The sequence below is a fragment of the Struthio camelus genome, chromosome 3, assembly GCF_040807025.1.
Source record: "Struthio camelus isolate bStrCam1 chromosome 3, bStrCam1.hap1, whole genome shotgun sequence".
NCBI classification, from domain to species: Eukaryota; Metazoa; Chordata; class Aves; order Struthioniformes; family Struthionidae; genus Struthio; species Struthio camelus.
In genome coordinates, this window is record NC_090944.1 from 35,854,385 (window position 1) to 35,877,112 (window position 22,728).

At 36.8% G+C, this 22,728-nt stretch overlaps 2 protein-coding genes across 29 annotated transcripts in view; both read right to left on the reverse strand.

Annotated features, from left to right (window-relative positions):
- LOC104151956 (dystonin) overlaps window positions 1-22,728 on the reverse strand; it is a 309,066-nt gene that overhangs the window by 111,028 nt on the left and 175,310 nt on the right. For 11 of the 28 annotated variants that reach the window (XM_068937406.1, XM_068937411.1, XM_068937408.1 and 8 more), the window contains 4 exons: window positions 15,449-18,220; window positions 12,027-12,161; window positions 9,362-9,450; window positions 8,475-8,610 (listed from right to left, as the gene is read on the reverse strand). In XM_068937406.1, the coding sequence (XP_068793507.1) occupies window positions 8,475-8,610; window positions 9,362-9,450; window positions 12,027-12,161; window positions 15,449-18,220 (3,132 nt within the window). Of the gene's footprint in view, window positions 1-642; window positions 790-983; window positions 1,200-1,356; window positions 1,504-1,715; window positions 7,386-7,489; window positions 8,611-9,361; window positions 9,451-12,026; window positions 12,162-15,448; window positions 18,221-19,699; window positions 21,299-22,728 lie in introns of those variants that run through there. The other 17 variants (XM_068937429.1, XM_068937427.1, XM_068937428.1 and 14 more) reach the window with 3 other exon arrangements.
- Window positions 12,255-15,009, reverse strand: LOC138066703 (desmoplakin-A-like). The gene has a single exon (XM_068937444.1). It carries the CDS (start codon window positions 14,865-14,867, stop codon window positions 12,975-12,977), a length of 1,893 nt encoding a protein of 630 aa, XP_068793545.1. The 5' UTR covers window positions 14,868-15,009; the 3' UTR covers window positions 12,255-12,974.

Genomic DNA, 22,728 nt, shown 5'->3' on the forward strand with positions numbered 1-22,728 from the left:
TTAGAAACATTAAAAAGTTTATTGAAAGCATTCCTATCCTTAGCCCCACAGTGACATGCCCCGTTTCCAGCAGTGTGGCGAATTCTGCAAATAATTACACCTGTGTATCCCCTATGACATTACCACACCTGCTGGAACCCCATTAAAGCACAGAAAAGTAATTTTGTTTCTATTATTTGTTCATATATATGTGTATGAACATTACTGTAAATTGATTTGATTCATTTTGCATGACTCATTTCAGTGAAGGTTGTAATGGGGAGGCCCTTCAATGGCTTTTAATCTTTCCCCATTTTGGTTTCCTTAAAACACTCACATGTAATTCATTAGGAAGGTAATTAAACTTCAATAAAGAATCTGGATCCCACGCATTAAGATATAATTTTAATAACTGAAATATTTGTAACATAAACTAGATTGCCAAAAACAGCCAGATTTAACATAACAAATGTAAGCAGAATCAATGTTTTTCTCAGTAACCCCAACTCTATCAAAAGCATTTTAAGGAGAAAAAGCAAATCAACAATATTTTTAATGGATCATCAAGCAGTTGTCTTCTTAGTTCTGGCTGTCTGTTTAAGCAACAGAGGTTAAAGAGCAGCTAAGCAGAACCAGCAACACCTGCTATAAAAAAATACTTGCCTTGAGGAGCTGTAAACTTTGCTTCATGTCTTCTATGTCATTAGTGTTCACTATGAATTCATTCACAACTTTACTTTTTTCTGTGATCCAGTCTGAATACCTCTGCAGTTTGCTTAAAAGTTGCTGGTGTAATACTGCAAGCTTAGACTAGAAAGGGAAGTTATATATTTATTTATGCCTCTGCAGTTTAACTACATTTTCCACCATATTGAATAGAATCATATATACATTTAATATTCAGATAAAAGGTAATAAAGCCAAAGCAAAATTTTTCTGTTTAGCTCAATCACTTTGAAAAGAACTGAGCTGAAATACACAAATGGACACTCATAAAAACATACCATTTCAGAGTCAATAGCACAGACTATTTGTTTTGCCCGTTTTGAAGATGTATCAGAGACCACCAAAAACGCTTCCTGCAAATTCTCATAGGTTATCTTTAGCTCTTTAAGTTCCTCTTTGAGAATATCTCTGTGAGAAAGCCTTAAAAATTCTTCTGCCAACTTCATATCTTTTTTTAGGATAATAGCAAAGGTAGCCAGCCCTGATTCAAATGACTGCAAAGAGAATATATACAAAATGCACTGAGTTACTAAGCAAGAAAGACATTTAAATCCAAATTAATTTAATTATATTTGAAATCTCTCTCTTTTAGCTAATGCCTTCTCCAGGCACCCACCACTGAAGTACAAGTATGAAGCACATTTTACTGACCTCTAACTGTTCCAGTTCCTCTTTCAGTGTTTCCAGGTTGGTACTAATAGGTTGCTGATTATCTAGGTAGCATTGCATATCTTGAACCACAGCCACATGCTTTTGCAATTTCTCTGTTAACTTTAAACACTGCTGTACTCCACTGAACTGAAAATGAGTTTTAACAAGAAAAGGTTTTACAAACTGACAGACTTGAAACTAGACAATAAAAAACCCTTGGTTTAACTATACTTGTTTTAAAGTTATTATATAGTTTTTCAGCAATTCTTCTGGTTCAATTACATTCTCCAGTACTTAAAAGGATTCATGCAATTCCTCTAACACAGGGCATATAGCATATACCAGCTGCTGCTACTTACCATGCCAGTGGGGTTGTCTTCCACGACTGCTTCTTCTGTTTTGAAAATGGACTCAGTAGAGCCTTTGGAAAGGCTGTCTGTCCTCTCATGCGCCCCGTCACTTTTCAAAGCAAAAACTATGTCATCTTCTACTGAATTCTCTTTAGGAATTTCTGATCCAAACATTGATTGTTCTGTTGAAAAAAGAGTAGAAAGCCCACCTACTTTGCCTTTACCGTCATGTCCTATGCTGATACCAGCAACCTGTGAGCTTGTAAGCAAACCACTTATCAGCTCCTCTAACTTGTACGTACTTTCATCTCCAGATGAGATTTGAAAAATCTGCCCAAGTTGAGAAGTAATAAGTTTTGGAATGGGAGCTTTTACTCCTTGGTCTATTTGAGTCTTCATTTCACTTGGATCATCCATCTTTTGTTTGCAGGACTCCTGCTTCAGAATATCCTGAAGAAGGTCAGGACTTCTGCAATCAGGTGAAAGCAATGAAAGAGCATCACAGTCCTTTGGCTCTATGCATGGTTTGCTAACCATTAATGCAGTTCTGAGGTCATCATTTGTTTGCTTTATATCTGATTCATAAGATGCATCAATCCCAAGTTGTGTGCTTCTAACCATTGCAAGCAAATTTTGCACTAAAACTTTTGTATCAGAGTAATTTAGGGGTTCACCCTCCTGCTTGCAGTAAACATGTCCTTTTTTCAATTTGCTTTGCAATATATTTTTCAAGTCTTCTATTAGTGTGTCAGACATTTCTGGGGATTGTGAAATATCTTCCTTTATCTGAAAATCTTTGCAGGGTCCCATTTCCTTTTGTAATGACTCCATGGATATTTGTTTTTCAAAACCATTTTCAAAGGAAGAAGGCTCAGTGACCATGACATTCTCTCCTTTTGAGTTCTTTACTGCCTCATATTCTTTCCGGGTAACGTTAAGCAAGTCACTCTCTATGCTGCTCAGAACTACTGAAGAAACATCAGCTCTATGGCTGTGATTCCCAGAAGGTAGCACTTCAATCTCATCCCCTGACTCTTTGGCGTTCCCATTACTTTCTAAAGCACCTGCTTGCATGACGACAAATTCATGATCATTGCTGCTCTTATTTTCTGAACTGTCTTTAAAAGCATTGACAATATTTTGACAGATAACTGTTCCCTTGCTCATGTTAATTTCCTTTGGTTTTACTGTAATTTTCAGGGGAAGGGAGTGAGTGTTAGAATTTAATTCACTTGAATGCATTTCTCCTGTATCAATTATGTCCTTGAGCAGAAATTCCTTTTCATTTTCTATATCATTTCCCCCCTCTTCCCCATCTATAATGCAACAGAATTTAGCTTTATCCAATTCTGAATTACTTTCTGCATTTACTCCTGTTGCACATTCTTTTATAGAGGAGGAAAGGTTAAAAAAACTCTTTGATTCATCTGATTTCACATCACCTCCAGTATCAAGCAAAGCTTGATCAGTATTTACTTTTTCTTTACTTGAAACAGGAGTTTCTCTATCAGCTTTAATTATCAATGCATCAAATATTTCCCCAAGGCTTTCAATATGAATGGGACTTTTACTTAGCTCTTGGATATCATTTTCTTTTGTAATATTTACTATATTTGTATTTTCTTTAAGAATTTCAAAACTTATTTCTGTTTGACTCTGCTTCCTATCTGTGGCTTGTTCTATACGATCAGTAAGTGAACACAGACTATCACCAACACCCACATGAGACATATGTCCAAGGAATTTACTGTCCGTTTGGGATGCACTTTCCTGTACTTGTTCCATACCAGCCATGTCATTTAACATTTGTTCCTCCACAAATACTACTTCTTTTTGTCTTTGTCCATGATTTGAATGCAACATTGGCATGATACCAGTATTGTTTTTATTCATGCTAGGAACAGGTAAAGAGCATTCTAGGAGAAACAAATGTGTCTGAATGTTTTCATCATCATCTGTAGCTTGCTTGGTATTAAGGAAGGCTGTTACTCTGGTATCAGATGTCACAGTATCATCAAGAAGCTGAGAAGCTGGAACTTTAAATTGTGTTTTGTTATCTTCTTCATTCTTACAAGACACCCATTTAGCATCAAAGACATTTTCAGACTGAATACGTTCAGCAATGTCTTGTGACATATGCTTACTTTTGATAGAATTCTCACACTCATTTTCTCTTTCTTGCTGTCTGTCATCTTTGCTTGTAGGTGTAAGACCAAAACATCTTTCCTCAGAAACATCTGATACAGTTTTACATTTTCCAGAGGGCAGTTTTCCATTTCCATGGTTGGACTGGAATTGCAAACAATCCCCTGCCACGGTGCTAAAAGAATGGTAACAATCACCAATATTCTGATTATTTTCATCACTATTTTCTATGTCTCCTAAAGGAGCTAACAGCTGGTCACCTATGTTTTTACATTGATGGTGTGAGTAAAAAATATCTATTTCTTCATCACTGTCAGAATCAGTATCAGAGTCATCATAACTATCATAATCATAATCCATACAGTCATAATCTTCCTCCTCCGGTGTTCCTTCAGATTCATCCTCATAGGAGTCACTTTCTGCTTTCATTTCACATTCCTCATTTCTGTCTCTTTGTACTTCTGCTTCACGCACCTTTAGTAGGGAACTAAGGTCTCCCTCCTTACTTCCTTCACTCTCCAGAATAACTGGCAATTTTAGCTTCTTCTCTTCAAAGCTGCCTGTTCTTTCCCTTTCCTCCTCAGGGCGGGTTTCCAAAGTGCTGGCACTTGTGGAAGTTGTATTTATGCTCTCAGGTAGACCTGTCAGATTTCCATCCCTTGAATAACGGACACCCTCTCCAGCATTTGCTGCAAGGCCTTGAAAAGAGCTGTTCTCTTCTCTCAGATTTATTAGACCACATCTCTCCTCTAGAAAACCTAAGGGAATATCATCAGGCTCTGGCGTATTATCATCATCCCCCAACTGTGATGTATCATAATCATCATCACCTTGAGGAGTGTCATAGGAATCATAATCATCAACTTGTGGAGTATGGTAGACATCACTGTCATCATCATCAACTTGAGGAGTTTCATAGGCATCATCATCATCAATCTGAGAGCTGTCATCTTCAGAGGCTACCTCATCACATTCACGCTGCAAGTGTTTGCCTTCAGACTGTGGAACGTCATCGCTCCCTCCTAGTGATGAATCAGAACTACTGTCAACCAGCAGTAACTTATCAAATGTAAGACTGGCTTCTTCCAGTGTTAGCGCTTGTGCTGTGTTGCTACTGTCCCCCACAACAGGTTCATCACATCTAAAAGTACTGTCATCTAACAAAGGCATGTAGCGCATGTCTCTGCTGTGTTCTAGACAGCCCTTATTCTGCAAATCAGTACAATCCTCCAAGGATGGACTGCTAACATCCTCTAGGAATGGCCTGTTATGTACATCAGTGTAGTCCTGCAGAGGTTGCTCACTATATCCATTGTCTTCAAACTGTAGTGTGTCAACAACTTGACTTCCTAATTCTTTACAAGAAAGTTCTCCTGGAAGTCTGTCTTTGATATCTGCATTGGCGGACAAACCAAGACTTCTCTGAAAGTCATCTTTCTTGCTGCTATCAAGTAACATTCTGCTGTCATCAGCTTGCAAAATGTGAAGCCCACATTTTGTGCACCTTTCCAGGTCTCTTTGGGTTTCATTAACTGACCGCTCATTTACACACAAGGTATTTTGTAAGGTTTTATAATTCTTATTTTCCTTACCCAGACTGTCTGGTATATGTATCTTTTCTTCTTCTATTTCTGAAATGAGATTTGGATTAGAGTCATTTGGAAGATATCCTTCAGTATTTCCTGAATTTGCCTTCTGATCCTTATGCTTATACAGTCCTATTTCTGTCCATGCAGAATACTCCAGAAGACTGTTGAGTGCATTTTGGTTTACAGAATTCTGAACACCACCTACTACATTTCTAACTTCTGTAGATTTTGTTAACAAACTCTCCTGTGCATATTCTGATTGCTCAGTACAAATAGTATTACAAACATCAGGTCTACGTACATGAACATCTTTTCCCTGAGACCCTTTATTTTTCCCAGAATCTTCCAACTGAATTAATTTCTTGCTATTAGAAGTATTCTCAATCCCTGAAATATCAGCCTGGTCATTGCTTGTGATATTACCGAAGTGGACACTGCCAGCTGACTTTAGATTAATTCCTTTTGGACTGTTGTATTGGTTACTAAACTCATTTTCTGACACATCAGAATTATATGTATCACCTTCCAGCAATATATTGATGGCTTCTTGCAGTTCTCCATCATATAATAAAAGTCTTCCTCCAGTGTTTGCATCCATGTAACTATTTACCATCAGATAAGATATGAATAATTTCTTAGCTTGGTCCAAACTATGACATATATGGCCTTCTGTGCCAGAATTTTCATGTTCCTCCTCACAGTCATGAAATAGAGAAGGCTGAAGCTCATAAGTTGATAACCATTTTGCAGCATTTTTACATGGGGATTCTAATTCTTCTACATCAGGCATTTTATCTGGTAAAATCACACTGTTCAAAATGGATACAGTATTGATGTCTATTACCCCGGATTGTGTAGCCTTATCTAGACTGAGTACTTCACAAGTTTCTGGAATGTAAAGCGCAGCTATTTTTTGCCTCCCATTTAGTATTTTGAATGCTAGCTCGTTTGTTATCATCCCTTGATGCAAAGAAGTTGATATGGGGAATATTTCACCAGTATGAGGCCAAATTAGGCCAACAAAGCCTTTTTGTGCTTCTAATACCAGTAATGCACTGGTAGATGTTATTAGGTTACACTGCACAGCTTCATCAACAGTCAAGCGTTTGCCTGAATTTGGACAAAGGATTCCACCAGTCTGAACCTGATGGGTGAGAATCCCACAGGCAGTGTCCTGATCTATCATCCCTTGTTTCATGGCTTCTTCCACAGTTATTCGCTTCCCTGAGTTAGAATCAATTATACCTCCAGACATTAACTGAGCCCCCAGCAGCCTGAACATTGTATCCCGATCAATGAGTCCTTCATGCGCTGCCCTCAAAACAGTTATCTTCCTTCCACATTTGAATGTGATTCTGCCTTTTTCTTGTGGTTGCACAGGTAAGAGTCTTAACCCTGTTTCTTCATGTATTATGCTTCTATTAACCATCTGTTCAAGGGAAATCTTTTCAGCGGAGTTAGGGTCTATGAGATCTTTGCATGTGTCTTGTCTTTCCAGAAGCTTTGCATATAATGTTGGAGGAATCAGGTTCCTCTGGAAAGCCTTCTGTAAAGTCAGATTTTCTCCAGTAGATGGCAAAATCAAGTGCCCAGTTGAAAGCTGATTCTCAAGAATTTTAATGGCCAAAGATTCTGAAATTAGACCTTGACCTAAAGCTGATACAACTGGAAGATTTATTAGTGATGACTCTGAAATAAGCTTCTTTGCGTTGCTTAATTCCTGCAACTGCAACAGAGTCTGCTCATCAATTAGGGCATGAGCTTTAGCTTCTTCCAGATCATAACATACTCCTAGTTCTGGAGAAATGATTCCAGATAGAATCAGCTGATTCTCAAGCAATCTAATTCCAGTGCCATAGTCAATGAAACCTTTTAAAACAGAATGAAAGACTGAAAGGACTTCTCCAGTTGTTTGGTCAATGATACCAGCAATGACTTTATTCACCTAAAAAAGGAATATAAAAGAATGGCTATCACTATTTTCAGACTGTATATTTTAAATTTTATTTTGCTTTTGAAAGCACATTAAGCATAAAAACATGTACTTACCAGGACTGGAGAAATGCTGTGAATGTTAGCAGCTCAAATGCGCAAGTGATCTATGTCAGTCATTCAACAGCACACGATGTGATAAAAGATTTAAAATCAACATGCATCTGTGAATTGAAAACCTACGCTTTGCATACATAAATAGGGTTAGTGAAAGAAGAATAGATGATGGCAGCGTGAGCAAATAGAGCATATACCTGAAAGGCAAATTTTCATGCTCTAAATGTCCGTGAAAAGTTAGACTATTTGGAAACAGTATGTGATACAAAACCACCATGCTATTCATGTTTACAGCATACAGCACGTCTGTTTTTTCACTCAACGATAAGGAATCAAATGTTCTAGCATCAAACACTGCATTTAGTTTGCATGGAAAGCATGTAGTCAGTTCGGTAACACGATTTAAACTGCATTAACCCCCACTGCCTCTACATGTATATGAGAATGTTCCTTTGCAATATATTTTAGAGAATTCCATATTTAAGATTGAGGTCCATTTACAAATGTATTTGTAATATCTCAGAGCTAAACACTGTATGTGCTCCCATCTATATACTCAGTTAATTTTTAAGAAAAATTGTGGTTAAATAACTTCTAGGACATTTCTGAGTGATATATGGGAGAAATTAACATGTTATTTTATGGTGTCATTTTCGCAGCAAAACACAGATTTATCTAGCAGTCAAAGAATGGCTTTTAAGAGAAGAGTTAAGAGATGAATGATTTGTTTATCTTTCTTCATGCAAGGCACACAGTATTAAGACTCTTCACAAAAAAATCTGATGAGTAAAATGTTCATATGCACACTTAAAGGTTACACAGTATACCATACCAAGTACATAAAACCTTTAGTCAAATTAAATCATGTTCTCAAGGTCCTTACACGCTGTTAATTACAGTTTCTTCCTTCACTGCTCATGTATTGTTCCATAATCATGCAGTAAAACTCAAAAGAGCCTGAAATGTAAGTTTTCCATCTTGTTACCTTTCCTTCCATCTTTTCATCACTCAAATACTGTGCTTCCTGCAGTTGTTTCAAAGCTTCATTGGATAATAAGCTGTAGCTCTCCTGGAGGGATCTGACTTGCTTTTCCATTACACTTCTCTCTTCATCTGTCATTCTATTAAAAAAAAAAGAGAGACAGACAGAGAGAGACAGAGAGAGTGAAATACAGAGAAACAGAGAGAAATAGAGAGAAAAGGAAGTATCTTTGAGTATTGCAGTGAGTGATCTGTGAACCTTTATTTTAAAAAAAGAGAAAAAAAATTATACTTCTCTTGACTTAGTATATATTATAAAAGTATGGTATGAAAAAATATAACTTAGTTATGAACATGTTCCAGAAAGCTATAATCTGCTTGTAGCTGTATAGGAAAAGAGGCTAAATTAATAAAAATTTACTTAGAATCATCACTAGAGCCAATGGTCTATCATTTGCATGTGCCTCTGACTGTCTGCTATTTATCAGTCAAGACAAGTAACATAGATGGCAGATTCACAAAAATCTCAATAATTTAGTAACTTAACTAGTCCGATTTCAGATATAGATGAAACAAAGCTATGATACATAGTTCAAGTAATAATTTATTATTACTGTTAATTATTTGGATTTCAAATGAAAGTTGCTATCTAATGTTTTTTAATCTGATCAGAGGTACATAAACCTAATCACATTCTTAAAATAAATAAAACCTAATCAAGCTTTTCCCAAAATGGGAAGACAAAATTATAAAACCAAGGAAAAAATCGACATACTCATATGTAAAATATAATAGGTATTATGAGAATATGAGTTCTTTCTAAGCAAACACTATGCATTGATTCAATTCATTTATATTATTTGAAAAATAATAAGCATAAAAATGGCATACTTGTCACTGTGCTTAGCTAAAAATGACTGAGTAGTCTGCAGAGCTTCAGCTATTTGTTCTTTCTTGGTTGACATTTCATCCAGGGAAATCTGAAGAATAAACAACATATGCTCAAGACTTAGCTGTGCAGACATATTGAAAAAAAAAAGAAAGACACAACATTATGTTTCTACTTAATATAAAACTGTACAGAATAATGTAAGAATTTAAATTTTTTAAAAACATATTGGCTATTCTCAATGCTATATTATTTATTGTGGCAGAAATAATATCTTTTACATATAGATAAGTTACTGAACAAAGCCTTCTGGTTAGATAAGCTGCTTGTATCAGAGAGCCATTGGGTAAGACAAATGGAATTTATTTTAAAATGTTACTTGGCTAAAAGTTTGCAATAATACTTAACTAATCATTTAAAATCATTCCTGACTCTAATTGACACAGTTTAAAGAAGTTTGAGAGATATGAATACAAAAATCATGTTCAAGAAGTCATTCACCAGGATAAGAGATAATAGCTTAAAACCCAACCAGAGGGCCACAAAACTTCATGAATTTCAGTGACAGGCATACACAATATTATAGACTTAGAAAAAATGAATTATTTATTAATATTCTCCTTGTTAGCACTTCTGTGTCATTCCCACTAAGGCAGTAGTTTCAGCAGAGGAATCTGCAAGATTTTCACCTTTCCTTTTGAACTTCTGAGTAAGTGTCCACTGTTTCTTCACACAAAAGGGCTACCTTTGCTTTTGCATGACCAAAATCCAAAGTTTCAAGGGGAAGCCTAGTAGCTAGCTTAACAAGCCTGGAATGAGGGCAATGCTACAGAACCATAAGAAGATGCTTAGGCCCTGTGTTCAAGCAGGTAAAAGATATGACATGACACATTCTGTCCTTGTATTCATAGCACCAAAGGGCACAGTAAGTCTTAAACACAGTCTCCTTTTGCAGACAGCACCAGCTAGCCAGGTTCTCACCATCTGTATGCCTTGGACAGCAGTCAAGAGAGCAAGCACAGTATACAATATAAAAAGATCTGAGCAGGCCTGAGGTAGCAGGTTGAGCCAAGTGCTCCCCTTTGCTATGGGAACACTGTGGCTGCTCTGCGCATCCCTTCACTATGGGCAACAACCTCTCTATCAGCTCCACAGCTATAAGCCACAAAACCCAAACTGGTGTGAAATTTCCTTCAGCTAACATTAGCTATCAAATCACCATTCCTACACATCTCTACAAAACCTGTCAAGGCATCCTTGCTAGTAAATGGAAAAACACAAATAGGCTAGGCACCCTTGGAAGGCTACTAATCCCCATTACATCACCGGCCCATTTCACAACAGAAGGGAACACGACGTGAAAACGTCTGTCTCCCCCGCTGGCAGGGGAGGAAGTCGAGGCAGCTGAGAGAAAGTCGAGGTAGCTAACTCATGGGTAACTTTCTGAGGGCTCAAGCTGGATGGCAAGACGCCATCCATAGCCACTGTAGTAGGCTGAGATGCTCCAAGGAGCTGAGTGCTGGTCCAATGCTCACAAAGGTCTTCACCATCGTCTTTAACAGCAGCAAAAAAAAGGCCAATGCGGAATGTTTTCGCAAATCCCAGTCCTAAACATACTTTCAAAGCAATAGAAACTCACTTCTTCCTATAAATATAGAAAAACTCAGTAGCAGAAGTAGTATTGGAAGGCAGTGGTTCTGTCATACAGAGTGAGTAGAGTTCCTCCTGTAAGAATACCCAGCACATCAGGACTGGTGGCCCTGTCACTACCTGCAGGGGTTTGTCCTGGCTGACAGCATGCTTCATTTCCACCCATTCTGCCCCAGTGGCTCTGACTGGCACCAGTGCGTGTGACCAAAACACACAGAGGAAGAGGCTGCTCGAAAGACGGGCCAAAAATCAAGTTTGTGTGACCACACATCCAACTCTGTATCTGATACTTCCTGAAATCTTTTTAAGTATTTAGTGAGTTATTTTATACAACAGGTTCTAGATGGTGTGCTGTTTGAAGTGATATGGAACTTCACAAACGGAAATTCATGATCAGAATAACAACTGTACACAACAGCAGCATCATATCTGGTAAATACAAGGCAGGAGGCACGGGCCACCCCAGCAGCCTATGGGCGAGGGTGCTAATAAAAGGAGCTCAGTCAACACCCTCTATATTTCCTAAGACAGCAGAACTGAAGAGGAGTGAACAGCTCAACAGCTGTCTCATGAGCCACTGATAAGAGAAGCCCTCGAGATAACTTTTTCAAAAGTCAACAAAAAGAAACCTGGCCCACGGGCCCCTCCAGTCACCTTCCTTCTTCAGGGTGTCTGGGTGGAAGTTACCAGGTTTATTCAATGAACTATATCAGGATTAGGGAGCAGATGAAATGCTGGCCTGCCAGGACACACACTCCCTATACAAACGCTGTGTTATGGTGTGCAGAGTATGCTTTCTCTAAATCGACATTTTGCACTGTTAATAATGTGTTTGTGTTCCTAAACATTGAAGTTCGTTTACCCCACACAGCCCTCGCAACCAAACGTGAAATGACATCTTTAGCAAAACGTGGGTGTTGGTTCGGAGGGAAAAAAACTATTTATGGAATACCTATGCATTTTAATGCACAAAGCTAAAAAGAGGAAGCGGTATTCTACCAAAAGACATCTGTGTACCTGCTGCTTGGGCAAGTCTGTCTTTTCAGCTTTTTCTCCTTCTTCTTTGCTAAGTGTCTTGCTGAGGTTTGACACCCATTTCAGTAAGTCCCCAGCTTTCTCAACATGTTCTTTCTTTTCTTCTTCCATTGACTTCTGATGAGCAACACGAATTGTAAAGAATACATAAATTGTTGGGATATCTAACACTAATGTCCACAGAAAAACAATTCTGCCCCAATGCCAGTATTACCACATAACCATAAAGTAATTTCTTTTTATTCACCACATGCATTACTATGACACTTTGACACAGGAACAAAAATGTCACGCAATTATAGATATTAACAGAATTCCTCCAAAAGATTTGTAAAGATTGTGATTAGAGTGCTTATTCATACACATGTACAGTCGTTATAAAATGACTGATATTACAAAAAAAGCATAGCTTCCCAACCATTACTCAGCAGAGAGAATGTAAACAATGTTGGCATATAAAGTATCTTTGAGTTGCTGCCTTTGCATTACCCTCAGGTGTGCATATGTACAACCAGCACAGGATATCAATATTTTGCCATCTATGCACATGGATTACTAAATTATCGTTAGGAAGAATATACTGCTTTTATCCCTACAGAAACAAGGAAAATAAAAGTGAAATGCTAAAAAATTTCATCTTTTTCCACAGAGGAAAATATATTTTTGTCCAGTAATACAACCTGTTAGCAGTTCGAAATTTATCAGCACTTAGAAAACACGCTTAAGCCCTTCCCTGTATCACAGAGAAAAGTAAGGAAATTTTGTTTCACTGGATTTTTTTTTTAAATTTGACTTGTAATTGTAATTCAATTCCCTATTAGAATATGAAACACTATTCATAATTTTCTGCAGAGGTCAACATGGATCATTTCCCTGACCAGAACAGCTTTTAGATTAGGCCCAAAAATGAGTACTAATATCTTTGTTCCATTACGCAGCGTAGTAAAGACTAGAAATTCCAGTTTTCAAGGGCTGAGCAGCTTCTAATAATCGTAGCCCAGTGTGGCAGTCAAAAATAGCTCTCTCTAAAGCTTCTTTGTAGGTTAACTTCTTTTTTGTTTTTGGGCATGTTATAAACTTAACATACAATTTTTCATCTTTCATCTTTGTAGCTGTGATAGCATCAATAAGATCACTCTTAATTGCCTCTTCCATTGACAATCTGGAATGAGATTTTGGATCTATCAACCCACCAGTCAAGTACTGATACTCCAGGCAGCGAATACCCATTTCTTTGTCTAGGGCATTTACGTTCACAGCTTCAACAGCTGATACAACCGTCTTCCTTACAGGGTGACTGATCCCAGTAAAGACTAGTTCACACTGCTCAATTTGCTTGGCACAACCATCATCGATTAACTCCCTTTGCAAAGCTTCTGAAATACTATACCTTTTCCCAGTAAATGGATCAATTATGCCTCCTGTACTAATCTGAGCTTCAAGACACCGGAGAGCAGTAATTCTATCTACCAAGTTTTTGCGTGAGGCTTTTAAAACTGGAATTCTTTCATTGGTTTCAGAAAGCCAAAACCCTGCAATAGGACTGTTTAGGTCTTTATTTGTTTGAGAACTGCTAACTAAAATATCACCAAACTCATTAGCTGTGATGAGACCTTCCTTATATCTATCAACTAATGCTCTGTCAATTCTACCCTGTTTTAAGGCCTCCTCAATATTGAACTGTACACCAGTTTTAAGATCTGTAAGCAAAAGAAAAGAATTCCCATAGGAATCAAAACATGTAGACTCCTTCCAATCAAATTCCTGTTTTGAAAGTTCAAGATATGTAGTTTTATCAACATAGTTTTTTTGGTAAGCCTCATATGAAGTCATTTCAGCTCCTGTTCTGATGTCTACTACAGAAATTTTATGACTTTTCTCTGCTGATGGGCTGCTTATTTTCCTTTCCCCAACTGGAAGCAGAAAGCATTTACTGTTTACACTGAACACACACATTTTCAGCAAATCATAGTAATACATAGCTTTCCTATCATTTGGATTGTGAAAACATTTTGCATTACTAGAAGGTTCATGCAAAAATTTTAAAATTGTGTTACTAATCAAGCCAAGCTGCACTGCAGTTTCTGGAGGTACACGAACACTTCTTACAGGATCAATGACTCCCCCACTTGCAATTTGGGCTTCAAGGATATTTTTACCTTTTTGTCTTTCTAAGAGTCTAGCTTCCATAGCCTGATACACGGATATTACTTTACCGGAACAGTAATATCCCAAAACAGCCTTTTCTGCCTCAAGCAGTCTACTCTTGAATTCATTATCTGCAAGCCCTCTAACAACTGAATCATCAACAGAGAATTTCTGACCTGTTGTGGGATCAATGATGAAACCAGTAGCTGCTTGGGCTTCTAAAAATGCTAATGCTAATGCTTTTCCTATGATTCTTCTCTTTGCTGCTAAAGCAAAAGAGAGTATTTCTTTGCTGGATTCAAGGTACAGCCCAGCTATAGCTGTAGGTTTAGTTAAAAAATTTTCCAGACTTTTCTGAACCTCATGAACAGTTTTCTGACCTGAATGGAGCTGCTCAACTGTGAGCCTGTCTAGAAGTTTAACTTCAGTTAACTGTTTGGCAGTTACATCATGTCTGAGACCTTGAAATTTAATATCATCATATTCTCCCATAAAATATTCCAACTGAGTAGCATCATCAACAGTTTTCAGAATTTCTTCCCCTAAGAAAGAACTCATCCTTGCAAAGTCTTCTCTCCTAAACCCTTCAGATGTTTTGCATCCCTCAAACATTCTCTCTTCATTACCAAAAGTCTTGTCATTTTCTTGCTTTAATGTTGTAACTTCAACATGCATGTCATACTGCTTGTTCTTCACTATCTGCAAACAGGAATTTTTTGACACAGTGAGAAAAATATCTGTAGAACTATATTGCACATAACTCAGTCCTAAATCCACCACCAGAGAAACAGAAGGAAGAATGTGAACAGGAGTCAGAAATAAGAAATGTTATTAGCACTGGAAAGCATAGAAATATAGTTAGCTAGAGTCTGGAAATGTATTTGCCATTTCAAATATTTATTCAACAACAGGCACGTGGCTAGATGAAGCAACAATAATTCTTCTCTGTTTGTTACTAATATGAACTTAGTGCAGCTAATCAAGGTTCATTTTGACCATTATCAATGTGATGGAGTATTTGAATTTCTATTTTGAACATAAATATTTAAAAATAAATAATGTGCTTGTTATATATTAACAAGCCTGCTGCAAAGGTTTTATAAAAGTCTTTTGGTGCAGTATGACAATGCAGGGGCCTCCTTCACCAAGACAAGAACACAAGAAAGAATACAGAATAGTTATAAAGAATACCTTAAAAAAAAAAAAAGTAAAAATCAGCACTAGGGAGGCAAATGCTCACAAAATGTAGTGTATACCTCCAAGGGATGCAGTTTTACTAATCCTAATTCATGCTTCATATCTTCTCCACATCTAATAGTTTGTCTGGAACTATGTAGGTTCATGTCTCTTAATCTGTCTATTTCTGATACTCCAGTAATTTGGCTTTCTTTATCAAATGTTATCTGGAGCTGTGTACTTCTCTGAGAAATAAACTCTGTAAAAGATTGTGGGCTTGCATCTTCTTCTAATGATTGGTTTATTCTTGACAACTGGAACTGGACCTCTCTTGGTACTGTATCATCAGCACTCACATATAGTGTCTTTTCCTCTGTTTGACCAGATTTAAAACCTGATCTCTCTTGTTTCTGCCTTAACAAAGGTGAGCTAGGTTTTGCATGGGCATGGAGTTGTTCAAAATCTCTAGCCGAGGTGTCATTCACATAATTGAAATCATTTCCTCTTCTCTCACAGCTCAATTTAAATCCAGAATCTTTGATATTATTATGTTGCTGAATTTCATTCTGAAACAAAAGAAATCTGTGTTTGCTCTCCCTGGTCTGCAGGTCCATCTTCTGTTTCAAGTTCTCAACCATGCGCTTCTGAACTTCCAATTCTTCCTCAAGTTTCCTGCATTTCTGGTGATAGTCCATTTCAGCATGCTTCCCCTGCTGTAGTTGCTCACGACATTTTTTAAGCCTTTCTTGCAGATCTTCAATTTGCATCTTGTACAATATGATGCTTTCCTCAGCCATATTCTTTTCCTGCTGAAGAGCAACACATTCTAGTTTTATGCCAGAAATGTCTTTCTCTGTGATGCTATGGGATTCTAGTAATTTTTCAACTTTTTTCCTAAATTCCTCTGCAGAGTGTTTAAACTTAATGGATTCTTCCTGAAATAGAACCATCTTTTTACGTGCCATTTGTTCATCTAGAGTCTTCTGGTGGAGTTCATCCTGTAATTTTTTTAGTTTATCAGTTAGCTCTTGAACATGAGCTTGTTGCAGTCGTATTTTCTGCTCATTCATACTCTTTTCCGTAGTTAGAGCATTCACTTGTGCATTTAGATTTTTAACCTCTAGGTTTATAGTTACGGTGGAAGCACTCTGTTTATCATAATTTTGTTTATATTCACTGACTAACCCTTTTGTTTTTGCTAGCTCATCTTCTAGGCTTTTGACTTTACATATGAATTCTTGCTCAATTATTGTTTGCTTGTGCAATTGTTCATTTGTCGTACGCAGTTGCTCTTTGAAACCATCTGCTAGTGCTTTCAATGCATCGTTTTTCCTTTGAATACTTTGCTTTTCCAGAGTTATCTTCTCTGATTCAGACTGAATTTGTTTCATGAGTAGTTTTGTGTCAGTATTCCATTTATTAAGCTCCTCTATCTTTTGTTTCAATGTTTCTGATGCCTGAATGCTTTTGGCTAATTCACCTTTCAACATGTGAATTTCCTCTAAGTTTTCCTTCTCTACTTTTGTTTTTTGAAGCAATTGTTCCTGAATTTTCTGATATTGATCTTGAAGATTGCTTGCTTCTCCTTTGCATGACTGTGTTCTATATTCAGCTGCCACCTTTTCTTTTTGAAGTGAGCAGATTTGTGAATTTAACTGTTTTATAGTGATTTCAGCTTTTGTCTGTGATCTAGTTAATTCTTCTACTTCTCTTTTCAGTTGTGTCTTTTCTTGCTGGACAGATTTCAGCTCCTCCTGATAGTTCATCTTAACTTTCTTAAGATCTATAGCTTCTTGCATCACCTCATCAGCTTTATCTGTTGTTCTGTGTAGCTGCTTTTCCAATTCTTTCAACTGTTGCAAATATCCCTGCTCTACTTGGTCTTTTTCCTCCAACTTAATTTTTAGGCACTTAAGTGCATTGTTGGCTTCATCTAATTTTTCTTTTAGTAAACGAGACTTTTCTTCTGCTGATGATTTTTGAAGCTCAATTGCATTCAGTTCATATTTCAGGTCTTTAATAGTTTTATCAGCTTTTCTGTTGGTAAGAGTTAGCTCATCTACCTTCTGTTTAAGCTCTTCTACTTTTTTTGCTTCTTGTTTCTTCTGGAAACCTGTAACTTCAGAATCAGTCCTACACTGGCTGCCTTGCCCAGCTGTGTAAGTAGGCAGGACACTCTCTCTAGTTATAGAGTGTCTGCCTTCAACAACCTTCCTTCTGGCTTCAGTCTTCTCTTTTTCTTGCAATTTTATTTCTGATAAATGTCCTTTAAATTCAAGATTTTGTTCCATTTGCTTTATTATTTTCATAAGTTTCTCTTCTCCTTCTGTTTTTTTCTTCAGCTCCTGCATTAAGGATTTTTTTTGTTGCTCTAAGTCATGAAGATTTGTATCTTTTCTTCTTAGATGCTCTTCAAGGTTTCTTCTAGTAAAGGTGCTTTCTTCTATTTGATTTCGAAAAGCCCGGAGGTTTTCTTCCAGTATACTTCTTTGAGTCTCTGCCTGAGAAATGAGCTGCCTCACATGCTCCAACTCCTGCTTTGCCTCTGCTTTCTCTTTCTCAAGGCTCTCTAGATCTATATGCAACTGCTTTGCCTCTTGCTCAGCTTTGGTTTTCTGAAGACAGATCTCTTCCATGTCCTTTTGCAGTTTCTTCCGCTCATTTTCTGCAGCTTCCCTCACTTTAGGGAGTTCCTGTTCCACTTGGAACTTCTGTTTCTTCATATCCTCCAACATGTCCTCAAGTGTTTTAATCTTTCCTATGAGTTTTCTGTTCTCATCAATGGTGCTATTTTGCTGTGCCATTAGATCTGAATATGCTTCACGCACTGATGCTTCCTTATTCTTTAAAATCTGTAAAAGAATAAAATAAGTTCGAATCTACTTTTTGTAATACAGCAAATGAAACATGCTAGGCTCTTTGAAAAGCAGAGTGGAAAATACTTACTCATATACATATGTATGTCCAGAGAGTAGGACGAGCAGATCCCACCACCATCACTTTCTCTTGACACAGCAAGCTTCCAGAAGTAACCATTAGCCAAATATGAAACCCTTCATGACGACATCCACAAAGAGAAGTCCTGAAGACTCTCACTTCAGTCAGATGCCTCTTAGCAGTTAGCAGAGTCAAACAAACAGCTTGCACATGCTTTTTCTCCAAACAAACAGGTAGAGCAAACAGTGAGCCAAACAAAATGTGCAAGGACTGGCAAGGAGAAAGAGATCTAGCATTTCTGGATTAGTTTAGTAGGAATTGGAAGTATTTAATGCTTGCAAGCAAAAATAATACAAAAGGAGCTTGGAAATCCCCTCCAAGAAAATAAACAGTCTCTAGAGCTAGAGTCTAGATGCATCTGTTCCAGGAACAGAAGTATCTAAACCCCAGTACATCCACGCTCCACAGTGTGCTGCACAGTCCCACTCACTCCCCTGCCTCAGCAGGGGGACCTGTAAGAGCACAGCTCCTATGCAGAGCAGACTCAGTCAGAAGTATTAACTTGTGGTAACTAGCATATGGAAAACCTTAGTGAAACCAAGAGGCCAGTAGTCTTCATGTGTTAGCACGTCAAGGAAAACACTACGGGCACGGCATGTATTCACCAACAATATGTTTGAAACTATACATACCTCATCTTCATTAGCACGGTTATGGCGTTAGTTACCAAATGTGAACTACTAAAAGGTAAGAATATACCCTCATTCCTGCGATCATAAGAATATGGCATGAAGGGAAATTATAGCAATTTTTTCAAATAAACAAAATGCTGTTTTAGTTCAAATTTAACAGATTTACTTGACTTTTCAGATGATATGTAAACCTTATTTCCTAAAAGGCTAATGCAAAGGCAGCTTCTTTACTTTGTCCGTATTCCTCTTTGTCCCTCCATATGGACAATTTTGAACAGATTCCAAAGGATATGAAACATTTAGATTAATTTCTTATCACATCTTCTTTTCTGCTCTCATAGACACAAAAGCTAATGCAACATGCTTGAAAAAAGACATCTGAAAATATAGATACAGTCACAAATTTTTTTTTTTTTAGCTTCCATTATTTTAATCACGATGGCTGAGCATTAGCTGGGTGGAGAAAAGGAAGGCAATTAAACAGTAATGTAAAATGAACATATTGATAAATATTTAAGAACTTAAAATCTTTTTAGAATCTCAAGATGTAATTATATCACGAGAATATTCTTTGCTTAAATTATGTTCAATCAACTTTAAATCAGCTTGATTTTGATATATCTTGCGATTCAAATGTTGATTTTGATTGATTTAGAATAATTTTTAAATTGTTTCAGTTGCACTATATAAAAACGCTGGTACCTCAAAAATATCTGTGGTCCTTTTCTCTTCATTATCATTGACTTTTTTTTTTTGTTTTTCTTCTTTTTCAAGTGAGTATTTATTTCCTGTGTTTTCACAGACTGTTTTCTGCAGTTTACCGGTTTTTCCAAGTATGTTTGTGCTATGACCTTTATCTTTACTTTCCATTTCTCCAACTAGCAATAAATCTTGATATTTCTCACCCTGTTCTAAATTGTTCTCTCCACTCAGCTTGTTCTCACTTATATTTATGTTGTCTAAACCATAAATTTTTCTCTGCAACATTTCCTTGTCACTTAATTTCTCATCATGACTCAAAAGCTTTTTTCCTAGTCCATGTTCTGAAAATCGAAAATAATTCTCTCCTCCAGAAACGAATTCCGAGAGGACTATTTTATCATTTCGGTCACCTGCATTTCCCAATAATTCTATACTTAAACTAGGATCACTCTGCACTGGTGGCATTTCAAAATCTAATGTATGTGATTCAGAGACTTCTGCCGTATGCTGATTCTCTATGTTTCCAGAAGAAATATCCAAAATTCCTTGAACTCTACTCTTGGCTTTATTTGGATTTACATTTGATTTTCCTCGGATTTTAATTTCTGTTAAGTAGCAGCTTTCATCCAGAGATGTTCCATGCACTTTCTTTGTATCCTTTTCATCACTATCAGAAACACCTGGATTGCTCCCAGAGCGTAAACTTAGCTTCATTACATTTTCATTTCCATTGTACACCGCCAGTTCTCTGAAAGAGGATGCAACTTTCTCTACAGGAACTGCATACCTCACAGCTGATAAAGAGTCACATTCTTCATCATACGCTTGATTGTCTTCAGAGTGTAAGGTATTGTGGTTACTGCTTTCTGAAAGGCAATGTTCTCTATGCTGACATTCAAAAAGTGTTCTTGCTGAAAAATGTTGCTGCTCGTAAGGGCTGATATCCAGGGCATGCTTCCCAGTTTTTGGAATAACTTCATCTTTCTTTGTTGTCAGCGTAAAATCAGTTTCTGACTGCATCCCAAATTCTTCCTTTTTTGGAACACTGCTCCTTGCCTTTCTTGAAAAATCTTTTACTTTGTTTTTAGGCACTGCTTGCAGTTCAGATAACTTCTCTGATACTCCTTCTGTTTTCTGGGTGACTCCATTAACAATTTGTTGATTTAACATTTCAACAGGATCATCATTCACACTCACCCAGTTCTCAGCTGAAACAAAACCATCTTTTCTACCATTTTCTTTTCCTTCATTTTGATTACCAAAACCCACTATACTCTCTTGCACTGTATGTAGCTTATTATCTCTGTTATCTCTAATGCCACTCTCTTGACCACTGAAATTTAAAAATTGCTTGAATGCTCTAGCAGCTTTGATTCCATCATATGTGTCTGCTTCAAATTCTCCTTTGTGACTTTCTAATTTATTTTCTGTACATTTACATTTACTGCAAGAGTTATCTTTTTGCAAATACTCCACATCCATCAAGCTTTCAGGAGGCGTGTTTTTCTCTCTCGATTCAACTGCTTCATTATATCCCAAATGTTCAAGGACTTCAGCTGACTTCACAGGTTTCTGGAGTTCACTCTCATCTGGTAAACTCTGAGCATGACAGCACATGGATTAGATTGAGATTTAATGGAAAGGACTGTATTTTGTCCTTATTCTTAAATGCCATTACTGAGAGTTAGGAAGAAACACTGACATAGAAGAAAATCTTGAATGATCGCAGGAGATTTCAGAGTTCTGATCCCAGAAAAAATTATTAATAATCTCCCTTTGAAAAGGATTATTCATTTTCAGATTTGCTACCCTGAATACTGTGAAGAGCTCATCAAATCGCGTTGAGACTGGAAACCTATTTAGGTTATCTTCAAAGAAGCTATCAAAGATTTAAGAGCTTTGGGAAGTTTTTGTTTTGTTTTGTTTTGTTTTTGTCTGTCTGTTTTCTTTTTTCAAAAAAAGCAGCCCTGGAGATTCAGAACAGACTGAAACTCAAGAGTTTAAAATATTCCATTTGTTGTTGTGCAACGTGAGGCCAGCCTGTCAGCATTCAAAGGAATCCTGATCCCTGAATGTTTTTTTTCAATTTTCATCCATGACAGCATTAGTATTATAAGCTATACTAAATCCTCAGTTATAATGCTATTTATTGAGAAAGGTTTATGTATTTCAACCTGTAAACTATACCACTTTATGATATACCCCATGTAAGTTATTTATGTTATCAGTTTGCTCTAAGGTATTCACCAGCAAGAAAATGGAATAAAGACAAAGACTGCACCAGAATGACATAACATTCCTTTGAGAATTGAATTTTTTACTGTGAGAATGACGTTAAAATTTATACCCTTTTGTTCTCCAATCTTGTGTAATTAATATAGGTAGTTATATATGAGTAATTAATTTTTATATATATATATATATATATAGTGTACTGATTCTATTAAAGCAGTATAGTCCTTAAAGAATGAGCATGTAATCATTTTCAGAAAGAAACATACTTGCAAACAAAAAGAAGAACTTAAATGTATTTTTCTGATTATTTTGAATAGTGCTTCCACAGAAAGTATTTATTCTGTGTGACTTTTGTCTGCTCAAACTCAGTAACCTACTCCTGTTAATGAGATTCAACATTAAGTATAAATAAAATGTTATCTGATCCCAAAAAGCTAATACAGTAAAAAAGGAAAAAGAAAAAAATCTAAATATGTCAAATAAGCTTAAAAAAATTAATTAAGAGGATACTGCATCCCCTTGTTTCAGGCATTTCCTTATATGCGCTAAGTGGACCAATATGCATATTATGGAATATTAAGGTTTACACAGAATATGTACACTGAGCGTGCCCTCAGCTTAATGTTTGCATTTATCTTAGAGATCAGGCCGTAAGACATTAAAACACTAAAATGTACCGTATATGACTACCTCTCTAGCAGAGTTTAGTGAGTCATACGGCCCTTCTATCTGGAAGGACTGGTAAAATGTAAGGATGGCATGCTTATATGAATGATAATGGTATAATCTAATAC

Excerpts from the sequence above, each read along its gene's own strand:
- LOC138066703 (XM_068937444.1), bottom strand. The coding sequence starts at position 14,867 with ATGCATGTTGAAGTTACAACATTAAAGCAAGAAAATGACAAGACTTTT.